Genomic DNA, 19865 nt, shown 5'->3' with positions numbered 1-19865 from the left:
AAAGTACACCTACATATAAATGAAATTACTATAAATTATTTACTAATTTACTTAATTACTTATCTACCTACTTACTTTATTTATACAGAAAATGATTAAATGGCAGTTGAGATGCTTTTTTTCTTTTTAAAAAAATTTATCTACATAAATATATTTTATACATTTGCTTTAAAACCAAGTAGAGAATTTTTAATTTTTTATGCAAAAAAATTCTTATTGTTTTAAATTCATAAAATTTAATTAAATTATTTTATGGGATTAGGGAAGAATTAGAAATATTATAAATATTCCTATAATTAATTACTGAGCTAAAACGTAAAAATCTACTTATTAAGATTATTTTTATAAAATTTAAGAACATTAATTAATTACTAGAATGATTTCAAATATAAGTAACTGCTTCTCTAATTCCTATTATATTTTTAAATATATATTTTAAATACAAAGACTAAATAATAAATGTTAAATTAATTTTTCTGTGACATATCTTCTTAAAAGCAAATTTATAAATATATATTTGATAATTAATTATTATATTTTATTTGTTCTTTTTATCTATTGATAATTAATTAAATTCCATAAATTATTTGCTATTCAATATTATTGGAAAAAAATTAAATGATATAATGGATTAAATATTTCAGAAAATTAGAAGAAGTAATTATTTTTTTTTATTAAACCCTTTAAATTTATATATATTAATAAAAAAAGTTTTTAAACTCTTCACTTTTATCTCATTAAGTTCTCTATATTGATCTGAGGTATATTTAATTTATAAATATTATTAATATTTTTTAAAAATATTAATTTCAATTTATTTGTAAAAATAATTTTTCTAATAGAAATTATCATCATTATTTATTCATTGATTTATTTTTATTTAAAAAATATTTTTTAACAATTTTAACTTAATTTAAATTTCTATTTTTAATTATTTATCATTCATTTTTTTTAATCATTTTATATTTTTTCTATTAAAATTTACACTTGATAAAAACAGTTTATGTGTTTTTGATTCTAATATTTTTAATTATAAAAATTAATTTAAAACATTATAGCCCTTTTAATTTATTTGATTTATTTTTATTTATTTTTTATTTTGTTTGATTTTTTTTCATTTTTTATTAATTTAGCTCATTATTTTATTTTTAACTTTTGCTTTTATTATTAATTAATTAATCTTATTATTTGATATTTTGTTTTCATTTTTTCCTTTTAATTAAAAATTTAATTATATTTTTTCTTCAATATTTAAAAAGTTATAAATAAATTGGTAATGAAAGTGCATCAGATTTAGGTTCTGGTTTAGCAAAATGCATTAATCTATAAAATTTGACACTTTATCTTAGGTAAAAACATTTTATCTGTTTTGGATTGTGATATTTTTAATTATAAAAATTAATTTAAAACTATTTAATTACCGTAGTTTCTCGTTAATTAAGGACTTTTTCAAATCAAAATTTTTGTAAAAATTTAGTCCTTTTTTAAATACCACTCAAAAAAGTCCTTAATTAAATTGGTCCTTAATTAACGAGAATCTACGGTATATATTTTTCTTCAATATTTAAATAAATATTTAAAAAGTTAAAATTAAATTGGTGATGAAGGTACGTCAGGCTTAGGTTCTGCTTTAGCAAAATGCATTAATCTCTCAAATTTGACACTTGACCTTTTGTAAAACAGTTTACTTGTTTTGGATTGTGATATTTTTATTTATAAAAAACTAATTTAAAACAATAAAGCTCTTTTTTCTTTTTCTTTTTATTGTGCTTGCTTGCTTTTTTTCTTCTTTCTTTGTTAATTTAACTCACTCATCATTTTATTTTCAATTTTTGCTTTCAAAATTAATTGATCTTATTATTTCATATTTTTCTTCATTTTTTACTTTTAATTAACTATTTAATTATATTTTTTCTTCAATATTTAAAAAGTTGTAATTAAATTGGTGGAATGGGTGCATAAGACTTAGGTTCTGCTTTAGTAAAATGCATTAGTCTCTCAAATTTGACACTTAATCTTAGGTAAAAACAGTTTATTTGTTTTGAATTGTGATATTTTTAATTTTTAATTATAAAAATTAATTAAAAACAATAAAGCTCTTTTTTCTTTTATTGTGCTTACTTGCTTTTTTTTCTTCTTTCTTTGTTAATTTAACTCACTCATCATTTTATTTTCAACTTTTGCGTTTAATATTAATTAATTAATCTTATTATTTCATTTATATTTTTTTTATTTATTCCTTTTAATTAACTATTTAATAAAATATTTTTTCTTCAATAATTAAAAAGTTAAAATTAAATTGGTACAATGGGTGCATCAAGCTTAGGCTCTGCTTTAGCAAAAGGCATTAATCTCTCAAATTTGGCACTTAATCTTGAGTAAAAACAATTTATTAGTTTTGGATTGTGATATTTTTAACTATAAAAACTAATTTAAAATAATAAAGCTCTTTTTTCTTTTACTTTTTATTGTGCTTATTTACTTTTTTTTCTTATTTTTTTGTTAATTTAACTCACTAATCATTTTATTTTTAACTTTTGCTTTTATTATTAATTAATCGTATTGTTTCATATTTTTTTTTTTTCCTTTTAATTAATTATTTAATTATATATTTTTTCTTCGATATTTAAAAAGTTACAACGAAATTGGTGAAATGGGTGCATTATGCTTAGGTTCTGCTTTAGCAAAATGTATTAATCTTTCAAATTTGACACTTGATCTTTGGTAAAAATAGTTTATTTGTTTTGGTTTGATATATTTTTGATTATAAAAACTAAATTTAAAACAATAAGCTCTTTTTTTTATTTTTTATTTTTGTGCTTGTTTGCTTTTTTTTCTTCTTTCTTTGTTAATTTAACTCACTCATCATTTTATTTTTAACTTTTGATTTTATTATTAATTAATTAATCTTATTATTTCATTTTTTCCTTTTAATTAACTATTTAATAATATATTTTTTCATCAATATTTAAAAAGTGGAAATTAAATTTAGGCAATGGGGGCATCAGACTTAGGTTCTAATTTAGCAAATTGCATTAATCTCTCAAATTTGACACTTAACCTTGAGTAAAAACAGTTTATTTGTTTTGGTTTGTGATATTTTTAACTATAAAATGAATATAAAACAAAAAAGCTCCTTGAATTTATTTATTTGATTTATTTTTTTTTTTATCTTTTTTATTCCACAAATATTACTTTATTTATTTATTTATTTAAGAAATAATTTTTATTTTAAAAGTTTATTTTTTTAATATTTATTTAAAATTTACACAAATTTATTTTTAAAGATTAAACTAGATAAATGAATCATAAGAATTCAAAGTAATAAACAAGTGTCTTAAATCAAAAAGATTAGTTATTTTTGAAAAAAATTTCTGATGATAAACGAATGGTAAAAAAAGGATAAATAAATATTAAATGCATGAATAATTGAATATCATATGTTTTATTATATAACATTTTAAAAGTTTTTTTCACCAAAGATATAGATAGATACATAGATATATTTTATTATTATTTTTATATTTATAAAAGAGTCTCTTGTACAAGACAAATTAAGCTAAATTTAAATAATATTGATGAGTCATATAATTGTATGTTATTTTGTGAGTATATCTATATATTATGTGTTTAAATTAATATATATATACATATTTATAAATATCATTCACATTTTTATAAGTTAATAAATATTTTTAAATAATAAAAAAACTATTAAATCATTTGAAATTTTTAGTGCTATATTATATCTTATAAATTAAATAATATAAATGCCAAGCTTTTATATCCCAGTTAAATTTTAATCTTAAATTGTATCCATCAATAATGTTAAGGTATTTGAGGGGTTACAAATTATAACCCCTAAATTAGATAGATACCATGATTTAAAACTTTAGGGAGAAATTAATTGTACTTTTTATTTTGACATCTGTGGTTTTTGTTCTACCAAGAAGTGACTATTTTTACTAGGATTTTGAAATCCGAGCAAGTTTTGATAAAATAATTTTGATATTCTTTTGAATATCATTCTAAAAAGACTAAACACCCCTACTACTGTGATATATTTACTATTTACTTTACATTGTTACTTTCATATTTTCAATTAAATAATTTTTCTAATTAAATTTGAATCAACACCAAAACATTTCTATCCGATAAATTAATTAATTAATCTATTTCCATTTTTAAATTGAATAAAAATAATAATTTATTATAGTTTATTTTAATAAAAAAATAAGAATAGCTTAACAAAGGTCATTATTATTATTATTATTATTATTATTATATTAATTATGAGTTTTTTTTTAGAGATCTAAAATAAGAAATAAAAAATTAAAACTTTATATCAAAAGTAATTAAAATAAAACATATGTTTGGTTTGTAAATAATAAATTAAGTTTTACTTAAAACATCTCAAAGTAAAGTAGGTTTGATACAAACTATACTGTATTAAATTTATTAATTACTGATTTTTTACAATTTATTATATATACTCAAGAAACATAAGATGCATATATCCATTTTTTCTTATCTATTACTTATCTGTTACATCCTTAACTATCCTTTTCAGAATTCATGCAACAAGACCATGCATAGTGGTCCTTTTATTGACCGTTTGCATCTTTCTCAAATCCAAATTTCTAATAAACACCTGAGTGAGTTGCTTTAATTCTTTTATCTTCGTCTGGTTTATATAATTAAGGTTTAAAGGTAACTTTAGGATCCTATATTATTATAATTATAATTCATGTACATTTTAATAAAAGTTAATATTTTTTACTTGTTAAATTTAATTTATTCTAAGCTTAGCCTCATATGTTAATCTATAAACAGCTGCATCAGTCTTTTCTTTTGTAGATTTTGGGTTACTTCTCAAGAATCTATTAATTAATTATTAATAATAAGAATAAAAGTTTTAAATAAGAATTAATAGAATTAATTTATCATAAATAAATTTAATAAATTAATTACTCTTTTCTTATTTCATCTCTAAATTCTTTTTCTTTTTTCTTTACTTCTCTGTAGTGATTGACTAAATCTAATTATTATTCTAGTGGCTTTCTGTATTCCATTAGAAGTCCATCTTCTTTTTCTTTATTCTTTACTTTGGATTTGATAGTGCTTTTTAAATTGGTATATTACTTAATTTATTAAGTAATTTTTAATAAAATTCATACAAGTCATCAAGATGAGTTCTTCTTTGTTTTATATCTTATTAAGTGCTAACATTCCAGCCTGTATAATCATTTCTTGTCTCTGTTCCAAGTTCTATGATTTTATCTTTCAAGGGAGGTATCGGACGATCGTATAATCCTAATTTAATCTATATTATTTAAGTAAAAAGTTTAATATATTTTAATTATAGATTTGTAAATTAGAAATTATTGGTCTTTAATAAGTTAGAAATAAGCGTGAAAAAGATCGATTTATTTTATAAAATGATTGATTGGAAGAAAAAAGAATAGAAAGTCCTTATAATGCATTATAAATTTTGAGAAAAATTTATCGAAAATTTAAAAAGTAAATCATTTCATCAAATAGTTCATAATTTGATTTATAAAAAATCATTGATCAAAAAAAAAAAAAAAACAAAATAGGTTGAAAACACTTAAATCTCTTTTTTAGTAAAAAAGAGCAGGTAAGATTTAAAAGAAGCAGAGATTATTTAAAATGAGCAGAGGAAATCAAAGAGACGTTGACAGAGAAAGAGCTCGTAAAAGAAACGCTGATAAAAACAACTAAGGCAATGTTGATTATCATAAAAATAAAGAATCCCACGCAGAAATCATGAGGGCTAAGCAAAAAGCTCATGAAGAGAAAGATAAAAAAAATTGAAAATCCTGATGAGAATTAATACCAAAATAACAAATAATGATCTATAAAATTATATTAATTTATCTAATTAGTTATAATCAACCATCCAATCAATCACTTACTAACTTAATAAGAGTTGTTTGAATTTTTTTTTTATTAAAATTATCTGTAAAAGTTTATAATTTATTTCATTTATTTTGTATTTGGATTAGGATTTATTGATTCTCTTGTGTTATTTATGTCTATTTTTACTTTTTTTCTCACAATGCCTTTAAAAAAACCTTTCAAACATGTCAAACTGAAATGTATTTGGAAAATAAATTATTCTTCCACACGATTCTATCTATTTAAAAAAATAATTTTCCCATTTAGGTGTTTGATTTAATGGAAACTGTTTGTTTGATCTTTGCTTATTGTAGAGTAAATTTTGGAAAGAAAAACTGAGAAAATTAATTAATATATAACTAACACTTAATATTTATTACCAATCAAAAGTATTTATTTATTTTTCTATCTATTTATCAAATTGGGTTGCTGATTTAATCTCATAAAAAATGAACAAAATTTATTTATTTACTTTTATAAGCTTACGTTCATGAGTCTCTTCTAAGAGAGGATTCTTGGGAACAGAACAAGAACTATTCCATTCTTTTTTCTTTAGGTTTAAAATGTCTAAATCGATAAAATTTTTAATTTGTTTCTTTATTTCTAAAGCCTTTTATGGTATATCATCTTGAGAAAAGAACTACTCATCCCTATCAAAATTAATTTTTCCATTTCTAACGCTGCCAATTTTATGAAGTTTGTGTTTCTCCTAGTTTAACCCTTCATTTTCAAGCTATTGCTAATGATTTTATTAAATTAATTTTATTTATATAAAAGTTCTCTATACATATTCTAATTTTAATTGATAAATGAAACGAATAAAATATTAGTTTTATGTTCATTAGAAACTGTTTTAAGTAAAATGTTTACCTCTTTTTTTAATCTTCTCTCGAAAGCCTCTTTTATAAACATTTTATTGATATAATTTCTATTTTATTTTATATTTTAGTATGCAAAAGCCCAATTTATTATAAGTTGATACTATCAGAAAATCCTTTTGTTTTTTATTATTAACTAACGATGTGCTTAGTAAAAACTACTAAAGCTTTTTCAATTATTTAATTATTTATTCCTCATGATTTAAAGCAAGAAGGTTTCATATATAAAACAACTAACTAATTGATTAAATTAATATTGTAGAAATTATTAATTTTATAATTAATTTTCAGTTATCTTCATTTTTTAATTCTATTTTATATTAAATTTAGAAACAAACTGATTAAATTATTTTATTTTTTAAAATATTATTTTTTTATTACTTTTTTTATATTAATAATCTTCAGTAAACATTTAAAAATTAAATCAAAAAAGAAAAATCATTTTATTATTTTAAATCAATAATTCATATTTATATAATTTGGACATGTTCTCTATAATTATAAAAGTAGCATATAAGATCTTCATCGTAATGAGTTTTTGCATTTTTTAGCATTATCAAATAAATAAAAAATTTTAAGCTATTTAGAACTATTTGATATGCTTGATGAATTAAAAAAACTACTGATCATATAAATGACCAATGTAAATTATTATCATGGTAAATTTTTTAAAATGAATAGATATATTTAACAAATAAAAGTAAAAATATGTTTGATGCTTAATTCTCATTTATATATTTGTATTATACCAAACTCAAATTATACTTTTACATTGTTTATTATGGTTTAATTAGTTAAATAAATTTAAAAAGCTGTAAACAAAATTTAATAAACAACTTAGTAATTAAATGATGTTTTGAAGAGGAAATTCTATTAAAAATTTTAGATTCTTAATTCACAATCATAGAATAAAATATTTTTAATTGTTTTTTTATAAATTTATAAAAGTTAGGATTATCTTACCATGATTAAAATTAAAATCCAAGCAGATATTTTTTAAACTTCCAAAAATTTTCAACTTATCAATTCATACCTCGGTTTAGAAACTCTTAGAATTCTATATGAGCCAGAAATTGAGATGCTACAATATGAATTACTTTTTGTATTAGTACCTTTAAAATTCGTTTGGATATTCATAATGCAAACTTTAACTTAATAAAATTTAAAAAATGAGAAGAAAAAAATTAAATAAAAAAGAATTCATAACTCATAAAACAAATTGATGTTATTTAAATAAATGTTTTATCTATGAAATATTTTTATTTAAATTTTTTAACAAATGTATAAAAACAGCAATATTCACTTTAAAATAACTATTCTAGATATTGAATTATAAATATTAATTCACTTTTGATTTATAAAAAAAATAATTTTATATTTAAATGTTTGCTAGAATTCAAATTCAAATTTTAAGGTAAATATAAAGCACATTATTAAATATAATTAAGTTTATTTTATTTTTAGAATTAATAAATAAAGTTAGTAGTCATTAAATCGTTAAAATACCAAATATAGAAAAAAATCTTAAATATTTATTAATATAATAATTTTTGTTTTCAAATAAACTATTTAAGTGAAATTTTTATTTAATTCATATATTTATTTATAGATATGAGAGGGCAAATAAAGCAAATAGTAAAGCAAGGTAGTCTGAAAATTTTGAATTAATTAGATAATTTTATATGTCGAAGTTTAATTAGAAATATATTGATTGATTTATTGATTGATCGATCGATCACCTTTGAAAGAAATGTAGGATCTATTTAAAACATCAGAGGATAATGGAATAAAATATTTGAAATAAAGTAATAGCTTGAAAGAAGAAGAAGAAGAAGAAATTAGAAGAACAAAGAGATATAAAAAGGATAGCATGTATTTATTTATTTATTTAATTTAATTATTTTGGAAAAAAAGAATCTTCCTTTAAATTGAAAAAAAGTAAATTGATTAATTCGTCAGTTTTTAAATTATTTAGAAGGTTGCTCATGTAGTATTAGCTTTTGATTGATTGAAATAAAAAAAAATAGATACTAAAAAATAATAAATAAATATTTACATCAAAATATCTTTATTAAAAAATTTAAAAAAAGCAAAAAACAATGGCTAACCCTAGAGTTTACTTTGACATCAGTATCGGTGGTTAAAACGCTGGCAGAATCGAATTCGAATTATTTTCTAATGTCCCCAAGACTGCTGAAAACTTCAGAGCTTTATGCACTGGTGAAAAGGGTTTCGGTTACAAGGGATGTCCTTTCCATAGAATCATTCCTTAATTCATGATCTAAGGTGGTGATTTCACTAAGCAAAACGGAACTGGTGGTAAATCTATCTACGGTGAAAAGTTTGCTGATGAAAACTTCATTTACAAGCACACTGAACCTGGTATGTTATCCATGGCTAATGCTGGTCCTAACACTAACGGTTCCTAATTCTTCATCACCACCGTTCCTTGCCCCTGGTTAGACGGTAAGCACGTTGTCTTTGGTAAGGTCACCAAGGGTTTAGATATCGTTAAAAAGTTAGAAGGCCAAGGTACTTCAACCGGAAAAACTAAAGTTGCATGTGCTATCTTAGATTGCGGTCAACTCTGAGGATGATTGTGATTACGAAAGCAAAAGCAATTAATAATTTAAACTAAAATAAAAATAAAATTTTAATATTATGACACTTAATTGCATTTTATAAAATATTCGTATTGTTTTTTTTGCTTCCATATTTCATTACTTTTGTTTTTTCTATGAATCAAATATTGTTGCAGAAAATCAAAATCACATTTTCCATATTTTACATACCAAACCAGCAAACTTTATTTGCAGAATTTGCAGGGAGTTATCCTGCTATAGAATAACTAATAATTAATTAAAAATTATAAATAATAATAAAAAGATAAAAATTTGATAATTTAAAACTCTTAAAATTTATAATCTGAAAAGCTATAAAAAAATTTAACATATTTTCTCTCTAATCTAATCTAAGCTTTAATAGATTAATTATAAAAATGTAAAGATTACTCTACTACCTAGATCAGAAAATAGAAGTTCAATATAATTATATTTTACAAGAGCCATACTTTAAAAACTTCAAATGAGTTTAAAGCATGTTTGTGTTTAAAATATTTAAAAAATTTTTAAATGAGCTAGCATAAAATCATTAATTAATTAATTAAATAAATATTGTCTAGGAAATAATTTGAAAGTTATTCTTAGTTATATCTTAATATTGAAAGTCTTTTTAATTTATTTAATAAATATATTTATTCACACTTCAATTTTTTTTTAATTTGAACTTTACTCGTTTAATATTTCTCTTGTAGCATTAAATCCCTATTCATTTTATTTGAAGAAAATATCAAAGCTTTTCATGAAATCTTTTTTCAAGGGACTCTTTAAAAACACTACCTCATACTTAGGATCTTAAAAGGATGAAAATATATAGCGCATATTACTGAAAGGTAATTAAAAAACGCAAATCATATAAAAAATAGAAGAAATGGTATTTAAGGCTAAATTTGAGCCTATTCCTCCTTAAATGGAGGACATTTGTGAAAAAGTTCACTACCAAGTTATGAATGACGAGCCTATAAGGATAGATTACCTGCAAAAACTCCTCCCAAATGTGAACTTTAAAACATACGATGAAGAATAATACAACGAATGGCTTAGATATAAACATAATTTAGATTACAATTCATCAGATATATAAATCGATAAATAGAAATCTCCAGAAGACGAGAAAAAAATTAACAACATGGGAAAAAATCAAGTGATTGACTCATAGGAAATACTTAAAAACTACAAAAACCAAAGAAAGTGAATTATTTTGAATGGATTTAAATAATTTAGAGTTTATAAATTTAGTAAATTTATGCACATCTATCTATATAAATATATATAATTCTAGTTACCACCTTTATATATTAGTTAGTTAATTAATTATAAATTTTCTACACTGTGTTTTTTATGCTTAGCCAAAGCCAACCAGCATTAAATAGATATTTTCAAAAAAAAAAAAAGAAAATTGTTAATTTACTCAATTAATTTTGAAATATTTTTAATATTTTTTTAATTATTTTCAATCATTTTTTTGTTCTAAGTTTTTTATTATTACTGTTTCAGCACAAATTAATTAATCATGATCCTATTAAAAGTAAACCCTTTAAAAAATCAAATCAAAGGTTTCAATCTTGGTTGAGAAGAAGGTTCTTCAGCTTTATGGAGTTCTTCATATTTACTTATAAGAGATGTGATAGAATTCAAAGCCTCGTCAAAATGCTTTGCATCCATATATTCTGTATAATGATGAACAAACACCTAAAAATAAAATTGTTAAATTGATAATTCCTTTATTAAATTTTTACCTTCCTTTTATATAGTTTGTTGAATCTCTCTACCATAGTCGAAAACTGATCTCTTATTGCAGTATTATTTGCCAAGCATAGCAAGGAGTAAGGCTTTTTTTATATTTTTTTAAAATAAATAATTTAATTAAAAAAAATTTAATTACTTGGCCTATAGGAGGTGTGTTGCATATACCGTACTTAAAACCTTCTTGGTTCCAGTAAATCATATTTAACTCACTTCTAAGCTTTTTGATATTTCTATTTACATCAGAAAAGGGAACTGATCCCCTTACCATTAATCCTACTGCTAAATACTTATTTTAAAAGGGATTCACACTAACTAGCTAATAATCAGGATGATAGCAGTCTTTAAACATTTAATCTAATCTTCTAGGCTATAAGTTGCTATCCGATAAGGAATAAAGCGGAGCTATACTTGATATTAAGAAATGTAAATCAGGATAAGGAACTAAATTCATTGTTATTTCATTAAGATCAACATTTAGAACTCCCTCAAATCTCATAGAGCTTTAATTTAAATTCAAATTAATTTTTATGAGCCATTTTCTCAAATAAATTTACCATGTAATATTACTGAGTAAATGTGCAATAATATTATTCATTTTATCAAAAGGCTTTTCTTTCTTTTCTTCAGTTCCTGCTTAAGTTATCTTAGAACCTTTGTTCATCATTATTTTTATTTCTTCTTCTTTGCTTACATTTATATTATCCTTTGCCAACTTTACCTTGTTTGGATTATCAATTTAGTAGCAAATATTCATTAAAGCTTAATTATCAATAGGAAACACACAATCGGCATGCTTAGCTAGCTCATACAAAGAAAAAAAGCTTATTTTTTTATAAACATAATCAGATAAAATATTTGTGTAATTTATTATTCTCTAATAAAGTTAAATTTAAATAGCAAAAAAACATATTATTATTAATTCTATTAAATATGCATTATTACCTATTATAAGGTGAGGTTATAACATCATCATCCTTTTGAGGAAATACAGAAGCTGTAAATCTATAAACATCGGGATATTCATCTTCAATTACTTTTTAATTTATATGAATCTATTATTTTAAAGTACTTTTAAAAGTATATATATACATGAGAGTAGGAATGTTCCTAATCCTGATCCTGTTCCTCCTCCTAAAGAATGCATCAAGAAAAAACATTACAAAGAATCACATTATTCTACAGCTTTCCTGATCTGTTTATTATTATTTATAATTTCATATAAAAAACTACTTTTGAATTTTAAAGTTTTTTAAAAAGTATTTATTTACTCTTTCACTCATATTATCTCTATACTTATTTCCATAGAAAAAGTGACCATGAGCCCTTATTTAATAAAATTAAATTATTTAATATATAGAGCTATATTTGAATGTACCAATTATTTCCTGCACCACTCACATCATTTATGAACTATCTCTAATCAAAAAGATCTCCAATATCTTATTTAAATAAATAGAAAGTCTTAGTTAGAACAATTTTCTAATAAATTGAATTGTTTGATTTTGTATTCATTTTTTACCACTCTTTAAAAGTTGATTTGTGACACCCTCTTCCATATCAACTATTATAGACTGAATTGTTATTAAATTAATTATATTTTTCTATAATTTATTTATTTACTCTTGCCTTCAAGTTGATTATTTCACTGCCAACTTTTAATTCATGTCCTTTAGAGCTATTATGAATCATAAATTATATAGTGATTAATACAATTGATCAATTCAAAAATACCTCTTATCTATATTACGGAAAAAAGAAGAAAGAGCATCATCATAGACAGAAGATTTATTATATTTTGAGTGTTCTTTTATCGCTAATTCCCAGAATTTAGCACCAATTTAGTTTCCACACTGACCTACTTAAATAGTTATAAGTTCTCTCATTTAAATTCTTGATGTATAATTTAATTAAAGTACAGCTAATAATTAATAATAAATATTATCTTAATTTGAAATTTTATCAAAAATCCAAATCAAAAATTAAAAAATATAAAAAATATCAATACTTTGTATAAAATATAATTAATACTTTGTTTGGCGCATTTACTATATTATTTATATAAAAAATTATTGCATTAAAGTAAATTTAAAACTTTAAACAAGATTTATTTGTTAAACATACACTTTAAATTCATTTATTTAATTGAATTATTATTTTTATTAAATCATTTTATTATATTTTTTAAAGGGATTTATTTATTTTTATAAAGAAAATCTTTTAATTCAGTAAATAAAAAAAATTTTTTATAAATTTTTTCAATTTAACAAATAAAAATCTCATACAAAAAGCCATTAAATTTTTTTAAGAAATTAAATAAATTAAACTTTTATTTTTATGTAAAAAATGAATTAAATTTAACTTATTTTTGAGATATTGAAAAGAGGTTAAACAGATAATTTGAAATACTAGTTATTAATAATTTTGGTTTGAATAAATATCACATAAATATTTTAGTTATAACATAATTTATGAAATACAATATATCAGGATAATCATTCAGTGGTAGAAATATATTATTCCATAAATATCCTGCTTATTTTAGAATATTTAAGAGTTTTTATTTAAATTACATTTATGTCTTTTACTTATTTATTTATCCTCAAACTTCTATAAACATACGCCATCAGCAATTAATTATACTGGCAAGTTAAGTTAATTTTAAAAAAGTTTTTGTTGAGAGTAAATTAAACAGATATTTTAATATTTTTTAATTGGTGAAGCATTTTTAAATTTATACTATCTTCACATTTCTAAGCTGTCTTCAAACTCAAATTGCCTTTCATCTCTGTTTTTAGAACTTTGGTTGATTGAATTTGTGTTAGTTTCAATTGATTCTTACTGCATTAGAGAATCTTATAGCATTTAAAAATTTTCAACTTACTTAATTTCTTATTTTTCCTATAATTCATTTACAATTTATTCATGCTATTTTACTTGTTACATTTTATTGAAATATTCCTATTTTTTCCTCTCTCTTTCTTCTTTCTCTCTTTGTCTCTTTTCTAGGATATTTATGGTTTCTTAAATTTATTCTTCATTAAAATTATTTTCAAGCTAAATTTTGAGGGTGTTATTTGTATCTTCTTCTTGTTCTTCATAGTATTAACTATGAGTAATATTCTCATCCTACTCTTCACTTATTTATTATTATAAATCATCTTAGTCTTAGTTTAAACTTAATTCATATTCTCTATAGGGATTTCTTTGAAATACTTAGGATCTTTACTATTCTACTTCTTCTTACTACTTTAATACTGATTCTCTGAGGTCATCCAATAAATTTGGATTAATTTCATTAAGCTTTTATGTAATCATAGCATCATAATCATACATTTCTTGTAACTTTTAATCAATTAAATTTTCATCAAATTGATCATATTTCTTTTATATTCGTTACAGTTCTGCTTCAATTTCTCTTTAAAGTTTTTATTCTTCATCTTTCATGACCTAATTAATATCTTCTATTTCATAGTCATCATTATGTTCATTGAATTACATTCCCAGCAAATCAGCTAAGTTATTTTCTTTTACAACCTAAACGAATTTTTTTTCTTTCTCTTCAATTTCTTTTTGGGTTTAATAAATTTCATCAAATTTATCTTTGAAAGATTTTATTATATCTTGCTATTCTTCCATCAATGCATTTTATGTATTTAAATCAAGCATTTCTTCATATTTTTTCTGAATCTCAATTGCCTCTAATAATATCTGATTATATTCCCCTACTTCTTTTTCAATGTCCTATCCTTGCAAATCAGAAATTATTCTTTTGCTCTCTTCAAGTAAATGTTAATTTTCTTCAAAGTCTGATATGAGATTCTAGATTTCGATTGTTGGTTCAGCATTTCCATTTTATTCAATAAGCTGCTAAACTAAATTTTGTATTTTAATTTTCTCCACTTTGCTACCAACTTTGCTCTTCGCTTCTTTTCTTTTCTCTACATCAAATAAATCTCTAAGTCTTTCATTCACTGAATTCATCTTTTCTTTAAGAATTTTTATTTCTGCTTAGTCTCTTAGCTGAGGATCTTTTGGTAAAATAGCGTCTTTCAATGAAAAAAGCTCATGCCCTAAAATTTGCTAAATTGTGTTGTCATCCATTTTAATTTTTTCTAAGTTTTTTTGAATATTTTTTAACTCTTTTTACTACTCTTCAGTCAACCCAAATGGGTTTCCTTATTCAATTAGCTTTTCTTCTTCTTTTTTCAAATCAAAATCCTCACATCCACTCAGCAGTTAGCTAAGCCTTTCTCTAACTTCAGGATTCAAGAAGTTTTCAATCCCATACTCAGCTTGCTACTTTTAAGTTTTGAAGGCATTTAAAATATTCCTATTAATGATATGCTAATTATTTCCATTACTAACTTCGTGAATACTGCTTTCCTCATCCATATCTTCTAACTCTTTAGACTCTTCTTCCTAATTGAACTCATTAAACTCATTAAAACCAGCTTATAAATTCTCATTAGCTTGTTACGACATTTGTGAATAAAAACTCTATTGCATACTGCTTTTATTCTTCAAGCAATCCGTAATAAATAGACGTCTATTTCTCATCTCTGATGCACTCATATTCGTTAAATCATCTACATTCTACTCATTTAATTCTTGCATTTTTTATTACCTTTCGAGTCTCTCAAGTTCATGCATTTATCCCTCTTTTTCAGCTAATTCAATATCATACTCTGTCATCGGTTTATTAAAATCCATATCTTCCATATTGTCATTACCATTAACTAGAGCTATAACTTTTAATTTATTTCTCTTCGTCATTTTTTTCTCCATATCAATTAACGATTTCTCAATTTTTTCAACTTATTCCTTTTTCTTATCTCTTAAAATTTTTTATTATTGTTCTAACTATCTAATTTAAGGATCATTTATTTTCCATATCTAATTTTGTTGATTAGAGTTAATTTTCTTTAATATTTCTTCTTCTTGCTGGAGTCTTTTTTTCTCCTTTATTGAAAGACCTTGTCTATTTTTCTTTATTTCAGATGACTGTTGCTATAGCTAGGATGATTGAGCTCTTTTATTTTCTTATTCAGCTGTTTCAGTTCTTGAGCTATTTCTTTTTAACTCGCTTATTTTAAAAGGCTTATTTTAAATTTTTGTATTTCTTTGATTTTATCCATCAGTTATATTTCCCATTATACTCACTTACTGCTCAATTCTAGATCCTAAATAATCACTAGGAGCCAGAAAATCATCTCCTATTTCACTTTTAGTATCAGGTTTTGATCCAAATTCAGTTGAGCGCTCATAATTTTACAATCCTTCAAGCCCATCGTTGGTGGTAATGTTGCTTCTCTGTTTAGAATAAGCAGTAGCAGAAGAACTCATTCTTCCTTTTTAAAATTAAAAAGGCTTGGATGTTTGCTTCTTCAACTCGTCTTCATGTTCTTTTCTCTTCTAATCCAGTAAGAAATTATCATAAACTTTCTTTTTATCAGGATTATTTTCAATTTTTTCCCTCATATAATCATTAAAATTCCCCCTTGGTTTATTTTACTCTAAATCATCAAGCTAATCATCAATATATATATTCGAAGTTTCACTGTAACCAGTTTCATTTAATTGCTAATTTTGATATATTTAAGGCTCATTGTTATGCTTTTCTTCTTCAATTTCACTCTCCTAATCATCTTATCTGTTACTCTACTATGACCTATTCATCTTATTTTACATAAATTTCGCGAACCCTTTTTCACTCTGCTTTGAAATTTTTGTTCCTGTGATTTCCATACCCAACAGTCCATTATTTTACTCTTTATTTGAACTTTCCTTGCTTTTTTAATCATCTTTTTGCTTTGAAGAAAGTGGTCTAAGACTCCCTTTCTTCCATGGATTTTTCTAAATATCCATAATTATTTGATTTAATTTAATTTAATTTATATATTTTTTTAATCAGGATTGATTAATTTTTTATATAGAACATTTCGAAAATTTTATAGTTTTAAAAGTATTAATTTCAAAAAAAAATTACTAAATCATCGAATATTTGTTAAAAATGAAATCAATAAAAAAAACAAGTTACCATTAAATTTAAAGTTTTACTAATTTTAATACATCAAAAACTCGAAGTCTACTTTACTTTACTTGGCTTCACTAAGTCCTACAAGAAACAAATAAATTAATCTACGTTAAAATAAGCAATAATACATATTTAAGACTTAAATAAATAAATATAATATTTCAGTTAAACATTTTATTAGAAATTTAAAAATCTTATTTAATATTAACTAGTTGAATCATAGTTGAAAGTTGATTAAATTAAGAAGTTAAATAGCTTAATTTTCATAACTGTGAAATAAAATTAAATAGATAATAATAAAAGAAAAATATAAAAATAGATTTTTATAATAAAAATATAAAAAAATACTTAATAAAATCTTTAATTTTAGTTAATAATAAATTAAAAATATATCATTTATAAATAATTTTGTGAAATTAAACTACTATAATATTTAATTTAGTTAGTAAAAATATAATTTTTAAGTTATAAATTAAATATAGTAAGATATTTTTATGAATAAAGAAAAGTTAAATACGTAAATTATTTAATAATATTTAAACAAAAATTATAAATTTATTTTACTATTTACATAAATCGTTAAACTAAATTCATATTATAAAATAACAGTTAATCTAATTTTTTGTAAAAAATAAATAAATAAATATTATTTATTTAAATTGTTTTAATTTACATAACTATTAACTAATATTTTATTTGTTGATCTCTTCAATTAACAAAAAAAATATGATGTTATATCCTGAAAAATATCAAAAATCTTCCAGATTATTTATTTAAAAGTGAAATAGAAGACTTAATGATAAAATCTGATTTATATCTGATAAAAATAAGTTTAATTTAAATAAATATTAATTGAGTAGAAGATTGTTCAATTTTAAAAATAAATAGTTGAAACCTAATAAATAAATAAATAAATACAAGTAAAAACTGTCCAAACACTAGTAGAAGGAAAAGATAAATAATTTAGAATGAATTAAAAGAATAGCACTCATTATTGTAATATTATATTGAAGTATAAAGCAAGCAAAAATTATGTATCCATAAAAAAAATATAATAGTGACTGTTGATCAAAAAATTTATGATTTAGAACCTAAAAATTTAGATGATGCAGAGGTAATTATGGAATGTTAAAATCTTACAAAAGGTAATAATTAATTAATTAATTACCTTAATTACTAGATACTAGCAATCAATATTTCTGTTAATCAATTGAAAATACTTCTAAAAAGAAAGAAAACATACTCTTTTTTATTTTAAATATATATTCAAGAATGGGTTATTTAAATATGTAATATGCTTTTAATTATACATTAGAATTTTCTTTAGTAGGAAGAGATGATAAAGTGAAAGCTCTAAACAATATTACCTTGCAAGAATAAAGTGAATGTAAACCAATAAAAAAGTAATATTTTAAAAAGTTAGGCAAATCTTTATTTATTATGAATTTAATTAGGGGAGAATTTGTAATGATTAGAGGACCTTCAGGAGGTGGTAAAACTACTCTTTTAAATTTATTAGGTACTATAGATATGCCAAGCTCAGGCACAATTAGTAATAATACTTATGATTTTTCAACAATTAATTGCTTACATTTTTTATCAAAAATAGAGCTTCTTGGCTAATAAATTGATACTAATTCCTCAGATTCTTATTTATCTTAGCTTAGATTAGAATCTATTGGAATAGTTTTTCAAACATTTAACTTACTTGCAACAATGACTGCTTATGAAAATGTTGAATTACCAATGAAAATACTTAATAAATTAGTAAGAAATAATTTTTTATACAAAAATTAAGGTTAAATAAATTATTTTTATTAAATAGAGCTAAAAAGTTATAAAACAAAGAGTTATCAATCTCCTTACTAGAGTTGGCTTACAAGATAGAATGGATCACTTGGTAATTTTTAAATCTAAGAACAAATAAATTAATTGATTTATAATATTTAAAAAGCCTTCTGAGCTTTCAGGTGGTGAGTAATAAAGAGTAGCCATTGCTAGAGCCCTAGCAAACTCACCACAGATTGTTTTATTGGATGAACCTACAGGAGATTTGGACACAAAATCAACAGGTATTCACTTGAATTAATAGATTAATTATAATTTTTAAATAATAATTTATTAAATAGTTGAAGTTATGGATTTGTTGTTAAGTATTAATAATTTTGGTTATTCCAGTGAAGAAACATAGAAAGTTACTATGATTATGGTTACACATAATCCAGATATTGAGTGTTATGCTGATAGAATACTTTATCTAGCAGATGGGTAAATAGTAAAATAAGTATATAATGAAAGATAAGTGCCTATTGATTGGGAAGATTACGTGAAATATTTAAATGCAAATAATTGAATTTATTTACTATTTGTTTTAATAAATTACAAAATAGTTTTTTTTAAATAAAAGTAAATTTAATACTCTATAATTAATTAGTTAATAAAAGTTTAAATTAAATCAATTACATAAATTAATCATAAGGATATTTATTTTATATTATTCAGAAATATATTAATATAATTTTTGCAATTCATATTAAATTCAAATTTAATTCAAAAAACCTTTCATTGGATTTTTGTTTGAAGTAATTAAAATACTTTAAGTTCAGCCAAATAATCTAAATTAATTAAATTTACTGCTTGCAAGCATAAACAGATTCAAACAATTCA

General features: G+C 21.9%; 7 protein-coding genes across 7 annotated transcripts; 4 read left to right on the top strand and 3 right to left on the bottom strand. All coding sequences in view use genetic code 6, as the record gives it.

Annotated features, from left to right (window-relative positions):
- Window positions 1-618: 618 nt before the first annotated feature.
- On the top strand, window positions 619-3378 carry TTHERM_000118759 (cyclic nucleotide-binding domain protein; the record flags this gene model as incomplete). The annotated part of the gene is made up of 9 exons (XM_012796258.1): window positions 619-657; window positions 712-761; window positions 1260-1349; window positions 1585-1674; window positions 1932-2021; window positions 2289-2378; window positions 2635-2724; window positions 2977-3066; window positions 3288-3378. 9 exons carry the CDS (start codon window positions 619-621, stop codon window positions 3376-3378), a joined length of 720 nt encoding a protein of 239 aa, XP_012651712.1.
- A 1115-nt stretch (window positions 3379-4493) lies between these two features.
- On the bottom strand, window positions 4494-6831 carry TTHERM_00118740 (hypothetical protein; the record flags this gene model as incomplete). The annotated part of the gene is made up of 6 exons (XM_001010771.2): window positions 4494-4724; window positions 4781-4880; window positions 4972-5121; window positions 5178-5323; window positions 6392-6658; window positions 6790-6831. The coding sequence occupies 6 exons, from the start codon at window positions 6829-6831 to the stop codon at window positions 4494-4496; spliced, it is 936 nt and encodes a 311-aa protein (XP_001010771.2).
- A 2065-nt stretch (window positions 6832-8896) lies between these two features.
- On the top strand, window positions 8897-9388 carry TTHERM_00118710 (peptidyl-prolyl cis-trans isomerase, cyclophilin-type protein; the record flags this gene model as incomplete). The annotated part of the gene is made up of 1 exon (XM_001010768.3): window positions 8897-9388. One exon carries the CDS (start codon window positions 8897-8899, stop codon window positions 9386-9388), a length of 492 nt encoding a protein of 163 aa, XP_001010768.2.
- A 594-nt stretch (window positions 9389-9982) lies between these two features.
- TTHERM_00118709 (hypothetical protein) lies at window positions 9983-13202 on the top strand. Its single transcript, XM_001471170.2, has 2 exons — window positions 9983-11241; window positions 12522-13202. The coding sequence occupies exon 1, from the start codon at window positions 10158-10160 to the stop codon at window positions 10608-10610; it is 453 nt and encodes a 150-aa protein (XP_001471220.2). The 5' UTR covers window positions 9983-10157; the 3' UTR covers window positions 10611-11241; window positions 12522-13202.
- Window positions 10961-13047, bottom strand: TTHERM_00118700 (tubulin/FtsZ family, GTPase domain protein; the record flags this gene model as incomplete). The annotated part of the gene is made up of 11 exons (XM_001010767.3): window positions 10961-11107; window positions 11155-11247; window positions 11301-11664; window positions 11719-11985; window positions 12107-12197; window positions 12254-12356; window positions 12433-12487; window positions 12540-12603; window positions 12684-12735; window positions 12785-12839; window positions 12896-13047. The coding sequence occupies 11 exons, from the start codon at window positions 13045-13047 to the stop codon at window positions 10961-10963; spliced, it is 1443 nt and encodes a 480-aa protein (XP_001010767.2).
- A 704-nt stretch (window positions 13203-13906) lies between the features above and the next one.
- TTHERM_00118690 (hypothetical protein) lies at window positions 13907-17029 on the bottom strand (the record flags this gene model as incomplete). The annotated part of the gene is made up of 1 exon (XM_001010766.1): window positions 13907-17029. One exon carries the CDS (start codon window positions 17027-17029, stop codon window positions 13907-13909), a length of 3123 nt encoding a protein of 1040 aa, XP_001010766.1.
- Window positions 17030-18166: 1137 nt separating this feature from the next.
- Window positions 18167-19551, top strand: TTHERM_00118680 (ATP-binding domain ABC transporter; the record flags this gene model as incomplete). Its single annotated transcript, XM_001010765.3, has 8 exons — window positions 18167-18194; window positions 18257-18343; window positions 18514-18601; window positions 18653-18750; window positions 18808-18965; window positions 19024-19098; window positions 19153-19270; window positions 19328-19551. The coding sequence occupies 8 exons, from the start codon at window positions 18167-18169 to the stop codon at window positions 19549-19551; spliced, it is 876 nt and encodes a 291-aa protein (XP_001010765.2).
- Between the last annotated feature and the right edge of the window lie 314 nt (window positions 19552-19865).

Source organism: Tetrahymena thermophila, assembly GCF_000189635.1.
Source record: "Tetrahymena thermophila SB210 genomic scaffold scf_8254752, whole genome shotgun sequence".
In the NCBI taxonomy this organism is placed as follows: Eukaryota; Ciliophora; class Oligohymenophorea; order Hymenostomatida; family Tetrahymenidae; genus Tetrahymena; species Tetrahymena thermophila.
The sequence above is the reverse complement of the archived record's forward strand: the minus strand, read 5'-3'. Positions and strand labels throughout refer to the sequence as shown.